This window comes from Terrapene carolina, unplaced genomic scaffold, assembly GCF_002925995.2.
Source record: "Terrapene carolina triunguis isolate 2854851 unplaced genomic scaffold, T_m_triunguis-2.0 Scaffold97, whole genome shotgun sequence".
NCBI lineage: Eukaryota > Metazoa > Chordata > Testudines > Emydidae > Terrapene > Terrapene triunguis.
The window spans coordinates 3,922,669-3,936,621 of record NW_020664448.1 but is presented as its reverse complement, the minus strand read 5'-3'; the positions used below and the strand labels follow the sequence as shown (position 1 = coordinate 3,936,621).

At 44.9% G+C, this 13,953-nt stretch overlaps 1 protein-coding gene across 2 annotated transcripts in view; it reads right to left on the bottom strand.

Annotated features, from left to right (window-relative positions):
• Positions 1–13,706, bottom strand: part of ACER3 (alkaline ceramidase 3) — a 71,014-nt gene extending 57,308 nt beyond the window's left edge. For both annotated transcript variants that reach the window (XM_024208609.2, XM_024208610.2), the window contains exon 1: positions 13,575–13,706. In XM_024208609.2, the coding sequence (XP_024064377.1) occupies positions 13,575–13,677 (103 nt within the window). In that variant the 5' untranslated portion in view covers positions 13,678–13,706. The remainder of the gene's footprint in view (positions 1–13,574) is intronic.
• Between the last annotated feature and the right edge of the window lie 247 nt (positions 13,707–13,953).

The following is a 13,953-nucleotide window of genomic DNA, read 5'->3' as shown; positions in this document are numbered from 1 at the left end:
AGCTCCACACCCCGCCCCCCCACCAGCTTGCCTCCGCTCCGTCTCCACCTCCCCCCTCCCTCCAGTGCTTGCGCCGCCATACAGCTGATCAGCACAAGCCTGGGAGGGAGGGGGGAGGAATGCGGCGTGCTTGGGGAAGAGGTGGGGCCAGGGCAGGGATTTGGGGAGGGATCCAATGGGGGAAGGAGGGTGCGGAGTCAGGGCGGGGGGGGACGCGAGCCCCCTCTGGGCTCTGCTCCGCCTGTGAGCAGAGGCAAAATATCGGGACAATTCGCGTCCCGACCGAAGGTAGGTCGGGACACGGGACAAATAAGAAAATATCAGGACAGTCCCGTCTGGTCACCCTATGTACAAGCCACGCAACATCCATGTTACAGATATTTACTGAGCACTGTAAGTGGACTTTGTGCAACAGAAGAGAGGAAGACTTAGGTCTGCACCACAGTTTACAGTTTAAACCATAAAAAGGAAGTGATACCCTACACTGAAGGATTAAACTGCAAGTGGTATAGTTTTTTGATAACTAGAGCATAGTACACCTCTATCCCGATATAACGCGACCCGATAGAACACGAATTCCTATATAACGCAGTAAAGCAGCGCTCCAGTTGGGCGGGGCTGCCCACTCTGGCGGAGCACAGCAAGTTCAATATAACGGGGTTTCACCTATAATGCAGTAAGTTTTTTGGCTCCCGAGGACAGCGTTATATCGGGGTAGAGGTGTATAGTACATAATCATGATAGCTGGTGGGTTGTTGGTAAGCTTCATAGCAGAATTGAGTTTAAAGGGAGGATCTGACAGAGGAAAAGGGTTGACAGTGGGTGTACATGGACAATGGTGTTCCAAGCATGAAGGGTGACACAAAAGGGGGTGTGAAGATGACCAAGAGAAGAATATAAAGGAAGTTTTCAGAAAGACTAGAGACAAGTGTATACAGTTGGAGTGCTAGCTGGACAATGAAAGCAGAGATGTAATGGGTTAAATTATACACGACTTTGAAGATGAGAACAAGAAATAAATCCGATGAAAGGCAAGAAGAATCACAAGATTCAAAGACGGGGGAGAAGGTGAATGATGGGTTAGGAATGTTTTTAGGAGAGGAGGAATAGCTGGTCAGCTTCTTCTACACCTAGAGTGAGAACTGATGGGAAGCCAGAGAAGGTTGCAATTTTAAAGGTAAGAGATTAACTTGGTATGGACAAAACTTTTAGTGATGGGGATAGAGGGGAAAGTATGGATTCAGAGAGGTCTTAAAGGAACAAAAATCAGAGCCTGAAAAATTTACCAACACCTACTACACTCAGGATCCTATCCTATCCTATCTCCTAGAACTGGAAGGGACCTTGAAAGGTCATCGAGTCCAGCCCCCTGCCTTCACTAGCAGGACCAAGTACTGATTTTTGCCCCAGATCCCTAAGTGGCCCCCTCAAGGATTGAACTCACAACCCTGGGTTTAGCAGGCCAATGCTCAAACCACTGAGCTATCCCTCCCCCCAAGACTACTAGCAAAAAAATAGTTGTGCCACCACATACCCCACAGCCAGACACCATGCAGTTTAAAGGAACAAGATAGTTTACGTCTTATAATATACAATTTAGTTACTTCCATGTCTGGTTCTGCTGCTTTCCCAAGCAGCAGCAGAATTAAATTGACCTGATTCGTGTTATTTTTACTGTTGCCTACCAGTTCCAAAGAGGAAGCATAAAAACAGGCAAGACTGATTTGGTTTTCACTCTGCTATGAAAATCCCATTGTAGTGTGCCTCCAGGGTGGGAGACAAGATCATCCTTTAAATTTGGACATCAAAAATGAGTTAGATTATATGTATTACCTCTCTTCCATCTTTCCCTGGACACTAAGGTGTGGAGAAGACTTCTACCAAAACAAAGGAAATGTCATTCACTAAGATCAGATGACCACTATGCAGAATTTGGTGAGCTAATGGCTGTCTAGCAGATCTCAATATAGGAGACATGACTACTCTACCCTGAGAATGTCAGTGCTCTTGAGAACTGGCCTGAAGCTTAACTGAAGGAGGAATGCTATGACAGTTGTGCAGACTACCTGTCCAAAGTAGAAGTACAATACCGGGTCTCATCAGAGAAAGCTCACCACTTCAAATAAAAAAGCCCTGGTTTGATTGGGATAGTAGCCATCATGAGGCCCACTCTAATAGATAGGAAAGGACAACGCTTTCTGTAGGGGTTTAATCTGGATAGCGCGATAGGGAGCAGAATGAGGCTCCAAAGTCATGCTCTATGACCTCACAGGGTTTGAATAAGGTTGATGCACTAAGAAAACATTTAATGTTGAGATCTATACAAAACAATCCATGCTGTGTCTGGTGTCCTCCACCCGCTACCCACAGGGAAGTGGAGGGGGAGGAGGCAGCTGAATTCCATTGTCAAAGGTGTGGCAATTGGCACCGGCTGTATGGACTCAGGAGTGATCTTCCATCTGGTGCGCTGCTCTTCGGGCTTTGTTTTCCTCATGAAGATGGGGGAGAAAGGCTGCTTGCCCTGGAGCCAGTTCTCTTCCCAGTCCTGCCTGGCTCCTCTCCTGCCGGGGGTTAACACCCTTCCTTTTGCCTGTGGCTTTTCCCAGCCTCGCTTGCTTGCTGAAGCCTGCAGGGGCACCAACCGCTGCAAATGCCTCAGAAGGAGAAGGAGAGCTGAGGGGGGATGGTTTCCCCAAAAATCAAAGACTGCCCTGGCACAAAGCTGGGGATTACACATTTTAAACAGAACTGCCAGTCTAAAAATTGGGAATAAACTTTGGAATTTCCCTCCAAAAAGCTGCAGCAAGGAGGGCTGGGGGAGCCACTGGCCACGGCCTGGAGACAGAAACAAATGATGGGAACTTCACAGGGAGAAGCATTCCTCAGCTGCCAGTGACTGACAGGTCTAGTTCTTCCCGCCCAGCAGGCACCAGTACCCACTCTAATGGACCTGAGGACCATGAAGAAGAGAGCAAAGATTCTACAGAAGTTAACAGCATTGATTCCCCACAATCCCCTCGAAAAGATTCCTACTTGCCAATAAGGAATTCATTTGTCAAGTGTTGATAATATTTATTGTATTGTATTGAAATCTGTTAAGACTTCCTGAACAAACTTTGATGGATTCTGAGCTAACACAAAAGCAACATACTCCCGAGGCCCCCAATCCCATGGAGGGGGTCCATCTGTTTGTCTCTCTCCCTCTCCCATATATTCATTTACACACACACACACACACACAACCTTACATCTGAATGGATTCCTTATGACTCCAGTGGGACTCAGCATAATGATCTGCTTGCATGCAGGCCACCAAAAATCAGTGGCACTCCATTCAGATGCAAGGATCCATGCTCAGAGATCCTTCTGCAGGACTGCTCTACAACTAAACCTTAGGTCTGCCTACGTTACTCAGTGCTGTGAAAAATTTTGCACCCTGTGTACCGTAGTTAGGTCAACCTAACCCCCACTGTAGACAGAGCTAGGTTGACAGAAGAATTATTCCATCGGCCTAGCTACTGTTGCTCGAAGAGGTAGACTTATCACAACAATGGAAAAAACCCTTCTGTCACTGTAGCAAGTGTCTATATTACACAGGCATAGCTGCAGCACTACAGCTGTGCTGCTGTCGTGCTTGTAGCGTACACAGAGTGTATACACACTCTTAGGCATCACGTTTGACTATGTGGGCATACACATAAAGAGGCGTGACTTTTATGGAATTATAACCAGAACTGCGTAATAAGAAACCAAAACATGACGTTTGCCACATGTAGTGTGTACAGTTAAGAGACACCAATTAGAAATCAATTATTAAAAAAAAGAGAAAGTTAGAAGTAATTTCAGGCATTACACCTCCCAGAGTTCCACCATCAATACTTTGGATTCAATCACATCTCCTCTTTTCATAGAATATCAGGGTTGGAAGGGACCTCAGGAAGTCATCTAGTCCAACCCGCTGCTCAGAGCAGGACCAATCCCCAGACAGATTTTTGTCCCAGATCCCTAAATGTCCCCCTCAAGAATTGAACTCACAACCCTGGGTTTAGCAGGCCAATGCTCAAACCACTGAGCTATCCCTCCTGTATGAAACACTCATACAAACAACAGGGAAAACAGACAGTACAGACAACACTGTAAAGGCACAAAAAACAAACTGAAGACATTTGTGTGTCTTTCAGTAACAGTAATTATAGGTATTACCTGGAACTATAGAAGATAAAGAATTATACAGGTGTGTTATTAAGTCAGCAGTGTTCCTTTAACTTCACTCATTTTGCATAAATGTAAAATTCTTAAATTCTTTTTGAAGGTGCAAATTCATATCATTCCATTCATAAGTCTGTGGGTGTTGGAAGTTTTCAGACAAGAGAATTAGAACAGTGGCGTTTATATGATTTAACATTTGGAGTGGCAGCTGCCCAGATGCCAGCCATATGAATGTTGAATTTGAAGTACTAAACATGATGTAATTTGGTGCTTTAAGTAGCATTAAAGCATTTTATTGCCACTGATTAACTACGCAAATATTAACAGGTAAACACAAATGGCATATGCTCATACCACTTGTTAAACCCCTTTCAGTATGCCAGCAACGGCAGATAGATGAAAACTGATTGTTCAATATATTTGGACTTTCAAAAGGCCTTTGACACAGTCCTTCAAAGGAGGTTAAGCAACTAAGTAGTCATGGGGTAAAAGTGAATTAGAACTGGACCAAAGACAAAAAGGGAAGGACTAAATAGTCTGTCAACTAGGCAAAAGTTTAACAGTGGTCTGCCAAAATGTTTTGTGCTAGGGCTGGTGTTTAACATATTCATTTGTGACCTAGAAAAGAGAATGAACAGTAAAGTGGCAACATCTGTCAATGACAAAATAATTAAAATCAAAACTAGGGAAGACCATGAGGAAATGAAGAGCAGTTTCTTAGCTTGCTGCTCTAACTACATTACCCCTTCTTTGCTCCCCCACAATTCACTGTTAACATATGCAAAGTAATGCAAATCGGACAAATAATTTCAACTATTCATACAGGTTGGTCAGTTCTATATTAACTTTAACCACTCAGAAAGAGAGACCAGGCATAATCATGGATAGCTGTAATCACATCTTCTCAATGTGAAGTAGCACTCAAAAAGGCAAACAAAATGTTATGGTAAAATAAGTTAAAGTTAAGACCAGATTTCTGTTTAATGCTCCACTCTTCTAAATGCTCTAAAATCTACACGGTTACTTGGATTGCCTTAAAATTTGCTGTCCCTTATGGGGTGCAGGATTCTGCTAGTGATCCACATTTGGGGCTATTTCCTGAGATACAGCTAGTGATCCAAATTTGGGGCCATTTCCTGAGATACAGCATTTCTTACAGTTGAGTGATTCTAGCAACCTTTTGTTGCTCACATATAGAGATCAAACGAAGACTCAGATAATTGCATCAGGATGTCCAATGCTAGCGGGTGACCCCAACAGAGTACAAGGCACCAAGCAGACCTTTGGGCAAAGTTATTTGTAAAAGATTTTGCTTCTGTTTAGAAAATCAGAAGCCTCACGTGTTAAGACATGATACACTACAGCTATTGCACTACGCATTTGCAGTAAGAAAGGCTAGCTAGCTGGAAAACGTCTACAGTGCAATAAACTACCCAAGGCTGGCCCATGTCAACTGACTCGGGCTCGCAGAGCTATAAAATTGCACTGTAGATGTTCGGGCTCCGGCTGGAGCCTGGGCTCCAGGACCCCTCTCCCTTCTGGAGTCCCAAAGCCTGGACTCCATACCAAGCCCGAACGCCTACACTGCAATTTTATAGCTCCGTGAGCTGGATTCAACTGACATGGGCCAGCTGTGGGTAGTTTATTATACAGCAGACCTACCCTTTGTCACAAGACATGGATTGCTCCAATGAAATGTCACAACATCAAATCTGAGCTTCACATCAGGCACAGAGTTTAAATTCAACCCAGGGTAGAAATCTGAGGCAAATATGCAGGCATGTTGCTCCAGTGTGCCTGTCTCAAGGGGGGATTCTTATTTTAGGGAAATAACTATTTTTTTAAAAGAAAATTAACTATATAAGTAAATGCTCTCTGAAAGAGTGATTGGGGTGGAAGAGTGGGGGAAGGGGTTGGGGAGCAGGTGACGGGGAGAGGATATGGACTAGGATATATACTAAGGCAGGGTTGAATACTGGAAAGGGGACATGGGGGTGAGTGATAGGGGATGGAGAGAATAGGGGCAGGGGCACCTGTCAGCCCCATGTTCTCCTCCCATGTCTGTACACCCAACCCATCTACATGAATGTGACCCCTGACCCTTTCCTGCCCTCCCTCATGCGAGGCAGATTCTGGAGGGCGTTTGCCTATCTGGGGGATTGAGCACCACTTCCTACCCCATATGTGAGCTGGGATCTGGGGTCACTGCCCCTCTTGTCTGAGTCCCACTCCCTGCCCCCCGTGGGTGTGTACACCAGGACTGGGGGCCTCTGCCCATCTATGGGGGCCTGACTCCATCCCTGTTCCCCCTCATGCAAGCCACATTCAGGGGGCTTGCCTTTCTGGGGGTGTCTGAGCGCCTTTCCCAGCCTTTCCCAGCTGTGGTTCCCAGCCAATGGGAGCTGTGGGGGTGGCGGCGGCAGCATGCGGAGCAGAGCTCCCTGGCTGCCCCTACGAGTAGGAACCAGGGGGGACATGCCGCTGCTTCTGGGAGCTGCACTGAGTGGCCCCTGACCCTGCTCCGCAGCTGGAGCACCGGAGCAGGGCAAGCCCCAAACCCCACTCCCCAGTGGGAGCTTAAGGGCCGGATTAAAATGGCCCGTGGGACAGATGTGGCCCACGAGCCGTAGTTTGCCCACCCCTGCTCTACGTCCTGGTTTTCAGAAGGTTTTTTTGCTGAACTCTATGTTCTGGAAGGACATTCACCATCACCAGGCAACCTTGACTTGGTGTTAATACAGTTTTTTGCCACTTAGTAAAGACTGAGATGAAAAAAATTGCTGAAAACATGGTAGTGCCATTACATAAATGGATGGGATGCCCTCACCTTGAGCTGCATGCACAGTTCTGGCCACCTCAACTCAAAAGAACAGAAATAGAAGGTATCAAACAGGCAACAAAAGTGATTAGAGATATGGAGAGAGATTGAAAAGACAGAGTTTAGTTTATAAAAACAAATAGAAGAGGATATGATAGAAATATGTGAAAACAGATGCCGCAGTGAAGTTAAATTGAGTGTTCCAACTTACCCACTCACAATACAAAGGGGCATTCAGCAAAACAGAAAGGAAACAGGTCTAAAACTGATACAGGATTTTTTCTTAAGTATGACGTAAAAATGCTGTACCAATGAGATCAGAGGCCAAGAGAACAGTAGGATTCAGTAGTAGAAGTTAGTGGGATTTAGATAAATGGTCGACATTCACATGAAAAATGAGAATATCCAGAGTAACATGGGACAGGATAACGAAAGTCTATGACGAATACATACCCTTGTGCATCAGGACATAAGCCACCCACTAACAACCAAGGGCTAGGAAGAAATTTCTCCTAGAGATAGATTATTCATTCCATAGTTGTCTATAACAAGAACCATTACACCTTTCTCTGAAGCATCCAAAACAGATCTACAAGAGGCGGACCACTTGTCTGAACCAACATGACAAATACTATGTTTCTAAATGCTGTTTGCGTGCTAAATAAGCATGATTAGGATGCTGGCATGCCTCTTCTTGTGACAATTGTTGATCAGAAGCAAAGAGAACATGTCACTAGTCCCATTTTAAAGCCTGTTCCCTGACCTGCGCTAATGCTGTCCTTGGTCCACCTCTTGTGGAATCAGAAGTCATGTTTTGGATATTCTCTACATGTATTGGTTAATAAGTAATACTGAAATAAGGATAGAAGAGACTTGCAAATCTGAGAAGTGATCAAGATACAAACATAGTTTTATAATAACGTATTACTCAGGGAGAAAGCACCCTTGGGCAAAATTTCAGGTGGCTAAAAATCGCCACAGAGCTTTGATTTGAAAACAGATAATTGATTGTATAACTGTTCAAGATGCACCATTTCTCTCAGCTGAGGGTCCTGACCTCCCTAGGGGCATCATGGAGAATTTCTTTTAGCTTTAAGTATTAATTTAAATATGGGAAAGTTTCCGTTTTTTACAACATAATTGCTAAATACATATCTCATGTTCTCTAAGACAAACCCTTGTTATGTTCATATTAGTGGATGACAGACAGGGAACACGACTTGTCAATCTGATATTCGAACCAAAAACAGGGGACATGGTGATGTAAACACCACATGGGCTCAATTGATGTGAAGCACCCTGGTCTCTAACCATCATTTTTAAGTAGAAATAAGGAGATGACACACACAACAGAACTTAAGATTGAATGGCAAGCCCAATATTTTAGGGGTGGGTGGGGTTTTTTTGTTTGTTGCTTTGGTTTATTTACAAAGTTTACAGAGTTTGCACAATTCAGTATGCGAGCACTGGGGGCTAGAACGGATTGGTTCAAAACAAGTGCTTCAGTATTGTGTTGTCCTCTCACACACAAACAAGTGCCATCAGCACTGCACTCTTGACCAACTCTAAAGAACAAACTAGTATGCATGCAGATTAGACCAACAAAGGGAATAAAGTACAGTTAGAGGTAAAGGTCCCTTTAGGCTTCAAGGTTTTAAAAAATAATTGCCTTTCAAGACCTTTGTTTCTTTTCTCTCAGGCGGAGGAGAGGGCGGGAGCATTTGGAGTCTATTTAAATGAAATAAAAAAACCCAAAGATTTTATTTCCCATTGGTATCAATGATCCAACAAGCTTTGACACAGAATGCAGATATGGAGGAGAAGATTAAGGGAGTTGGAAGATGTTGGAGAAAGAGTTGTGGAAAATCAGTCAGGTAAGTGGATAAAGGCAGGCAGAAGGGAAATTTTATTTTGGAATTGTGAACACCAAAAACATCTCAGACAGGAACCTTTGGGTTCGAATTTATTAAAACAAACGGTGTATACTACATGACCTTACACTCACATCTCTGAATACATACATTTGATCAGCTGCCATCATTTACTACTCGTTCAGAAAATGAATAGGAAAGAAATACACGTAGGCTTCTGGACCAGCACATGAGCACAATGTCTCAGTTTGTACTGAAATTAGCATATCAAAAATATTTGCAAAGTGGCACAATGACTTGAGTTGCAAAACAAGCCTACGTTTTTGGCTCTTAGTGTTTTAGTAAGCCTGGTTCACACTTAAAAATTAAATCAACACTGCTATGTTGCTCAAGGCTGAAAAATGTCATGCCCTGAGAGCCATATTTAGGTCAACCTAACCTTCGCGGTAGACACGGCTAGACTGAAGGAAGAAGGGTTTTTTTGGCAATGCAGGAAGCCTCTATGTTATAGCACTACAGCAGCACAACTGCAGCTGTAGTGTAGACATGCCCTTAGATAAGTACAGTAAAAGCTTTTTTATCCAGCATGTTGGGGGAAATGGGAGGTGCCGGTAAGTGAAAAATGCTAGTTAACTAAGAGTGAGGGAGTTTGGGGGGTGAGGGGGGTGCAGGGGGCTCTGGGAGGGAGTTGGGTGCAGGACAGGGGTTGGGGCATGGGAAGGGATGTGAGGTGCTCACCTCGGGTGGCTCCCCGCAAGCGTCAACCAATGCCTGAGGCATGACAGGCAGCTCTGCACACGCTTCCCCTGTCCACAGGTGTTGCCCCTGCAGCTCCCATTGGCCACGGTTCCAGGCAAGGGTAGCCCGCAGAGCCGCCTAGCCGCGCCAACCGGACTATAAACCAGACTTTCTATAAAGATTAGAAATGCCGGTTTATAGAGCTTTCCAGTTGGTACAGGGCTGGATAACAAGGTTTTTACTGTAAAAAGAACACATGGTTTAACCCTGACAGTGTCCTGCAAGTTTCAAATATCCAATGGCTTCTTATAAATTATTTGGAATAAAAACGGGATATAAAAATTAAGAAATATTGTCATTGTAGTGAGGGGCTCTCCGGTGCTTGTAACACAGTGGACATCCTGCTTTTACAATCTAGTACAAAAATCGGCATACCTCTACCTAGATACATGCAGGTTTACAGAAGAAGTCTTGTGCCTTTCTATCTAATGAGAAATTGCTGGTTTGTTACCCAAGAACATACCACTCATAACACAAACTTTTTTCTCCTCCATAAACAACATAATTCTAAAAGCAAGCACCAATGTGTTTTATACTGCTATGTAATTGTTAATGCATTTGCATATTGGTCTGAGTTTTTTTTTTATATATCTGGTATTATTGCAAGTAATATCTATAAATAAAACAACAAAGAAGAGAAAAACTTTTATTTTACAGTATGCTTACCTTGTGCATTTGAGTTTCAAATAGGATGTGATAGTAAAAATCAAAAAGACTGTCAGGGAGACTCAGGGACACATACAGAATGGAAAAATACTTCAAATTCATTTTTTAAATTCACTAGATATCGAACTGACAACAATTTTAATATCCAAAATAATTAGATACAAATAAGGGACTTCAGAAGAGCTATAAACCAAAGGTCATGAAAGATCCCACGGTTCTTTTATGAAGGACAGGTTGTTAATCCATTTGCTCTGATTTAAATTACAACTCTAGTTGATTCATATCCTCTAAAACTGAGCTTTATCTTTCCTCTGACCCTCACATTCAGAACACTCTCCACTACCGTGATGTCATCTTTGTCTTCTCTTTCTTTCTCTGCTTACTCATAGGATGTAGAGATAGACCAGGGTGAACCAATAGGTTTCCATCTCGACAATAATGGAAGTTATTCCATAATGTACATGGATTAGACCAGGGGCTCTCGAACTTTTTTACTGGTGACCCCTTTCACATAGCAAGACTGAGCGAGACCCCCCCTTATAAATTAAAAATGCTTTTTTATATATTTAACACCACTATAAATGCTGGAGGCAAAGTGGGATTTGGGGTGGAGGTTGACAGCTTGTGACCCATCATGTAATAACCTCACAACCCCCTGAGGGGTCCTGACCCCCAGTTTGAGAACCCCTGAATTAGACACTAGTAAAAACTAATTTTACATTTGTAAAAGTAATGGAGCCTCCTCCACTTCCCTGGAGAGATTATTCAATAAACTATACCTCGCTATCAAGGAGCATGCAGATGTTCAGTCTAAATTTTTTTCTTTTTAAATTTTATCCCGGTACTCCTATTTATATCCCCTTTTACCATGCTAAATAATTCTCATTCCTTCTCGGGGTTTACACCCTTCAAATCTGTGTAGATTTATGTCCCCTTCATCAAATTCTGCTGCTTCTTTACATCTCTAAAATTATTTTATTCCTCTCCATATCTAGCACCTACTAGCATGGGCTAACACGTTATGTCCCAACTTCCTCATTTTATAGCCTTTCAATCCATACAAATATGCATCTTACTAGTCACTACTCTTTTTCACCCTTAGATCTATAAATGGTTAAAGTTTGGCAAAAAATGATAAACAATTGAAAACAAGGTCTTACAATGGAAAGTTTCAGGCAACCTTAACAACAGGCAGCACTACCAGCCCCACTTCTAATACTGACTTTGTTTTTCTAATATCTCTGTAACTCTGCCTTGTCTACACTGCTCCTCTTCTACTCCTACACGCCTTCCCATGGCCACTCTCTACAAAAGCTTCTCTCATGACCATTCCCTTTATCTTTTTCACCCACTCCAATATTTGTGACAAAAGAAAACCCAATAGGATCATCTGCATCATCCTCCTGTATGCCTAAACCTTCCAAAAATGGATGCCAAACTTCCTCCCACTCATTCAAAACACTTCTGAAATCATACCTAATCTGTGAGGCATCCAAACTATACTCAGCTATGATTTTTTTTCTAATACAAGGCTCCAAACACTCTGGGGGAGGGATCTGGTTTGTTTGATCCTGCTCTCCTAGACTAATGTGCAAACAAGAGCCCTTAACTTTAAGCCCACACATAAACCTTTGCAGCATAAGGCCCCTGCCATACAGCAGCACGTATGCACTATGACCACCATCACCCTTAAACATGACACAAAAATACATAATTATGGGGGGGAGAGATAAAGGTCAAAAATCAGTATTTTTCATAGCACAATCTGCACTGCCATGAATACAATGTGAGCATCTCCTCTCTTGTGATCCAAGGCCATCCCTAGGCACAAAGCCTGACAGCTTGCTGTCCCACCTTCGGCCCCTAAAAAATAAGACCAGCTTGATTAATAAGTCCTGCCTGTATTAACGTATCCTTCCTCAAGTGCCTCTTCGGGAACAACTGCACTTTGCTTTGTCCATCTTAGACCGTCACTTCTTCCTACCACCCTCGCAAAGGGCAGGGAATGTGCCTCACTCTGTTTAAGGCCTATGCAAACTCATGGCGAGGCTTAGAGGAATTCAATTTTGTATCTATATAATTTCAACAGATATCAATGATAAGCATTTTCAAAATTATTATCTATTTAAATTTTCACAGAAAATTATGGAAGGGTCAGACAGTGGGTGGTGGTGGTCAGATAATAATTACTTAATGACAGTAGACACTGAATTTTAAAAAAATAAAGTTTTATAACACAAATTGTCAACACTGCCTGTCAAAACATAGGAAGCAAATATCCTCAAATCAAACTCTAATAAGTCTCTAAGCAGCATTTTTCCTACTTTGCCTAGTTGTATATTTCGATGATCACAGATGGAGATTTTATGTAATCAGTTTGCCAGTTTACCATACACGTTTACCAACTTTTACTGATAAAACGCTAATCCTTCCAAGCCTGGGCAGGGCCACCCAGAGTATTCAGGGTGCCTGGGGCAAAGCAATTTTGGGGGCCCCTTCCATAAAAAAAAGTTGCAACATTATAGAATACTATATTCTCGTGGGGGCCACTGCGGGGCCCGGGGCAAATTGCCCCACTTGCCCCCTCCTCTGGGCAGCCCTGAGCCTGGGTAGGGCACTATGTGTGCGATTTTTTATTTAGAATCTCCCTTTTTCGTGTCTTTAAGGCCCCAAGCCATCCCAAAGTCCATAGCCAATAGCCTGTTGCCATCATCTCCTCTCCCTCTCCAGCAGCAACGCATCCCAAGGCTCTCCCCGGAGTCAGAGATTACAATGCCAGAAGGGACCCTTGTGAACATCTAATCTGACCTCCTGCACAACCCAGGGCAGAGGGCTCTGCCGCATTCACTCCTCTTTGAACCGGCGAGTCTGGGGCCCCACCTTTCACTAGCTCCTGCCTAGAGCCGCTGGGATGCATCACTGGGATAACAGGTTATCAGTCTACCCCAGCCGCGATGCAGCGGCCACGAGTTCGGGGACGGGGGCTGTCAGTTTCTCTCCTCGCCGCGGGGAGCTGGGGAACAAGGGGCTGCTGGGACCTTCTCCCCCTTCCCACCGGGGCTGCTGCAGAGCCCGGCCTGGGCTCCTGGCCCGCGTGCAGGAGGAGGGAGGAAGCCCCCCCCGGGCATGGCGGGGAACGAACAGCCCCGCTCGGGGGGAAGGGAGGCAGGGCCCCGGGCCCCGGCCCCAGGCCCCGGCCCGCCGGCACTCACAGAACTCGGCGATGTAGTAGGACACGGCGTAGTTCTCCTCGCACCACTCCAGGGTGGAGGTGGGCGCGCCCCAGTAGCCGGCCCTGTCGGCGGCGGGAGCCATCGCGCAGCGCTGCGTGCGAGCGAGGCCGGGCCCGGACGCTCACTGAGCGCCGGCGGGGGGGGAGGTGGCTCCGCCCACACGCCGGGCCTGGGCGGGGCCGGAGGCCGGCCCGCTCGTTGCCATGGAAACTGGCTGCGGCCTTCAGGGCGTTAGCGCCTGTCGGGAAGCAGCGGCTGTGACCTGGTGGGGCCCGTTCGTGGGCGGCAGGAAGATTTGGGGGCTGGGGGCAGGAAGGGACAGAGGTTTCGGGGGCTGGGGCAGGAAGGAGGAGGGGGC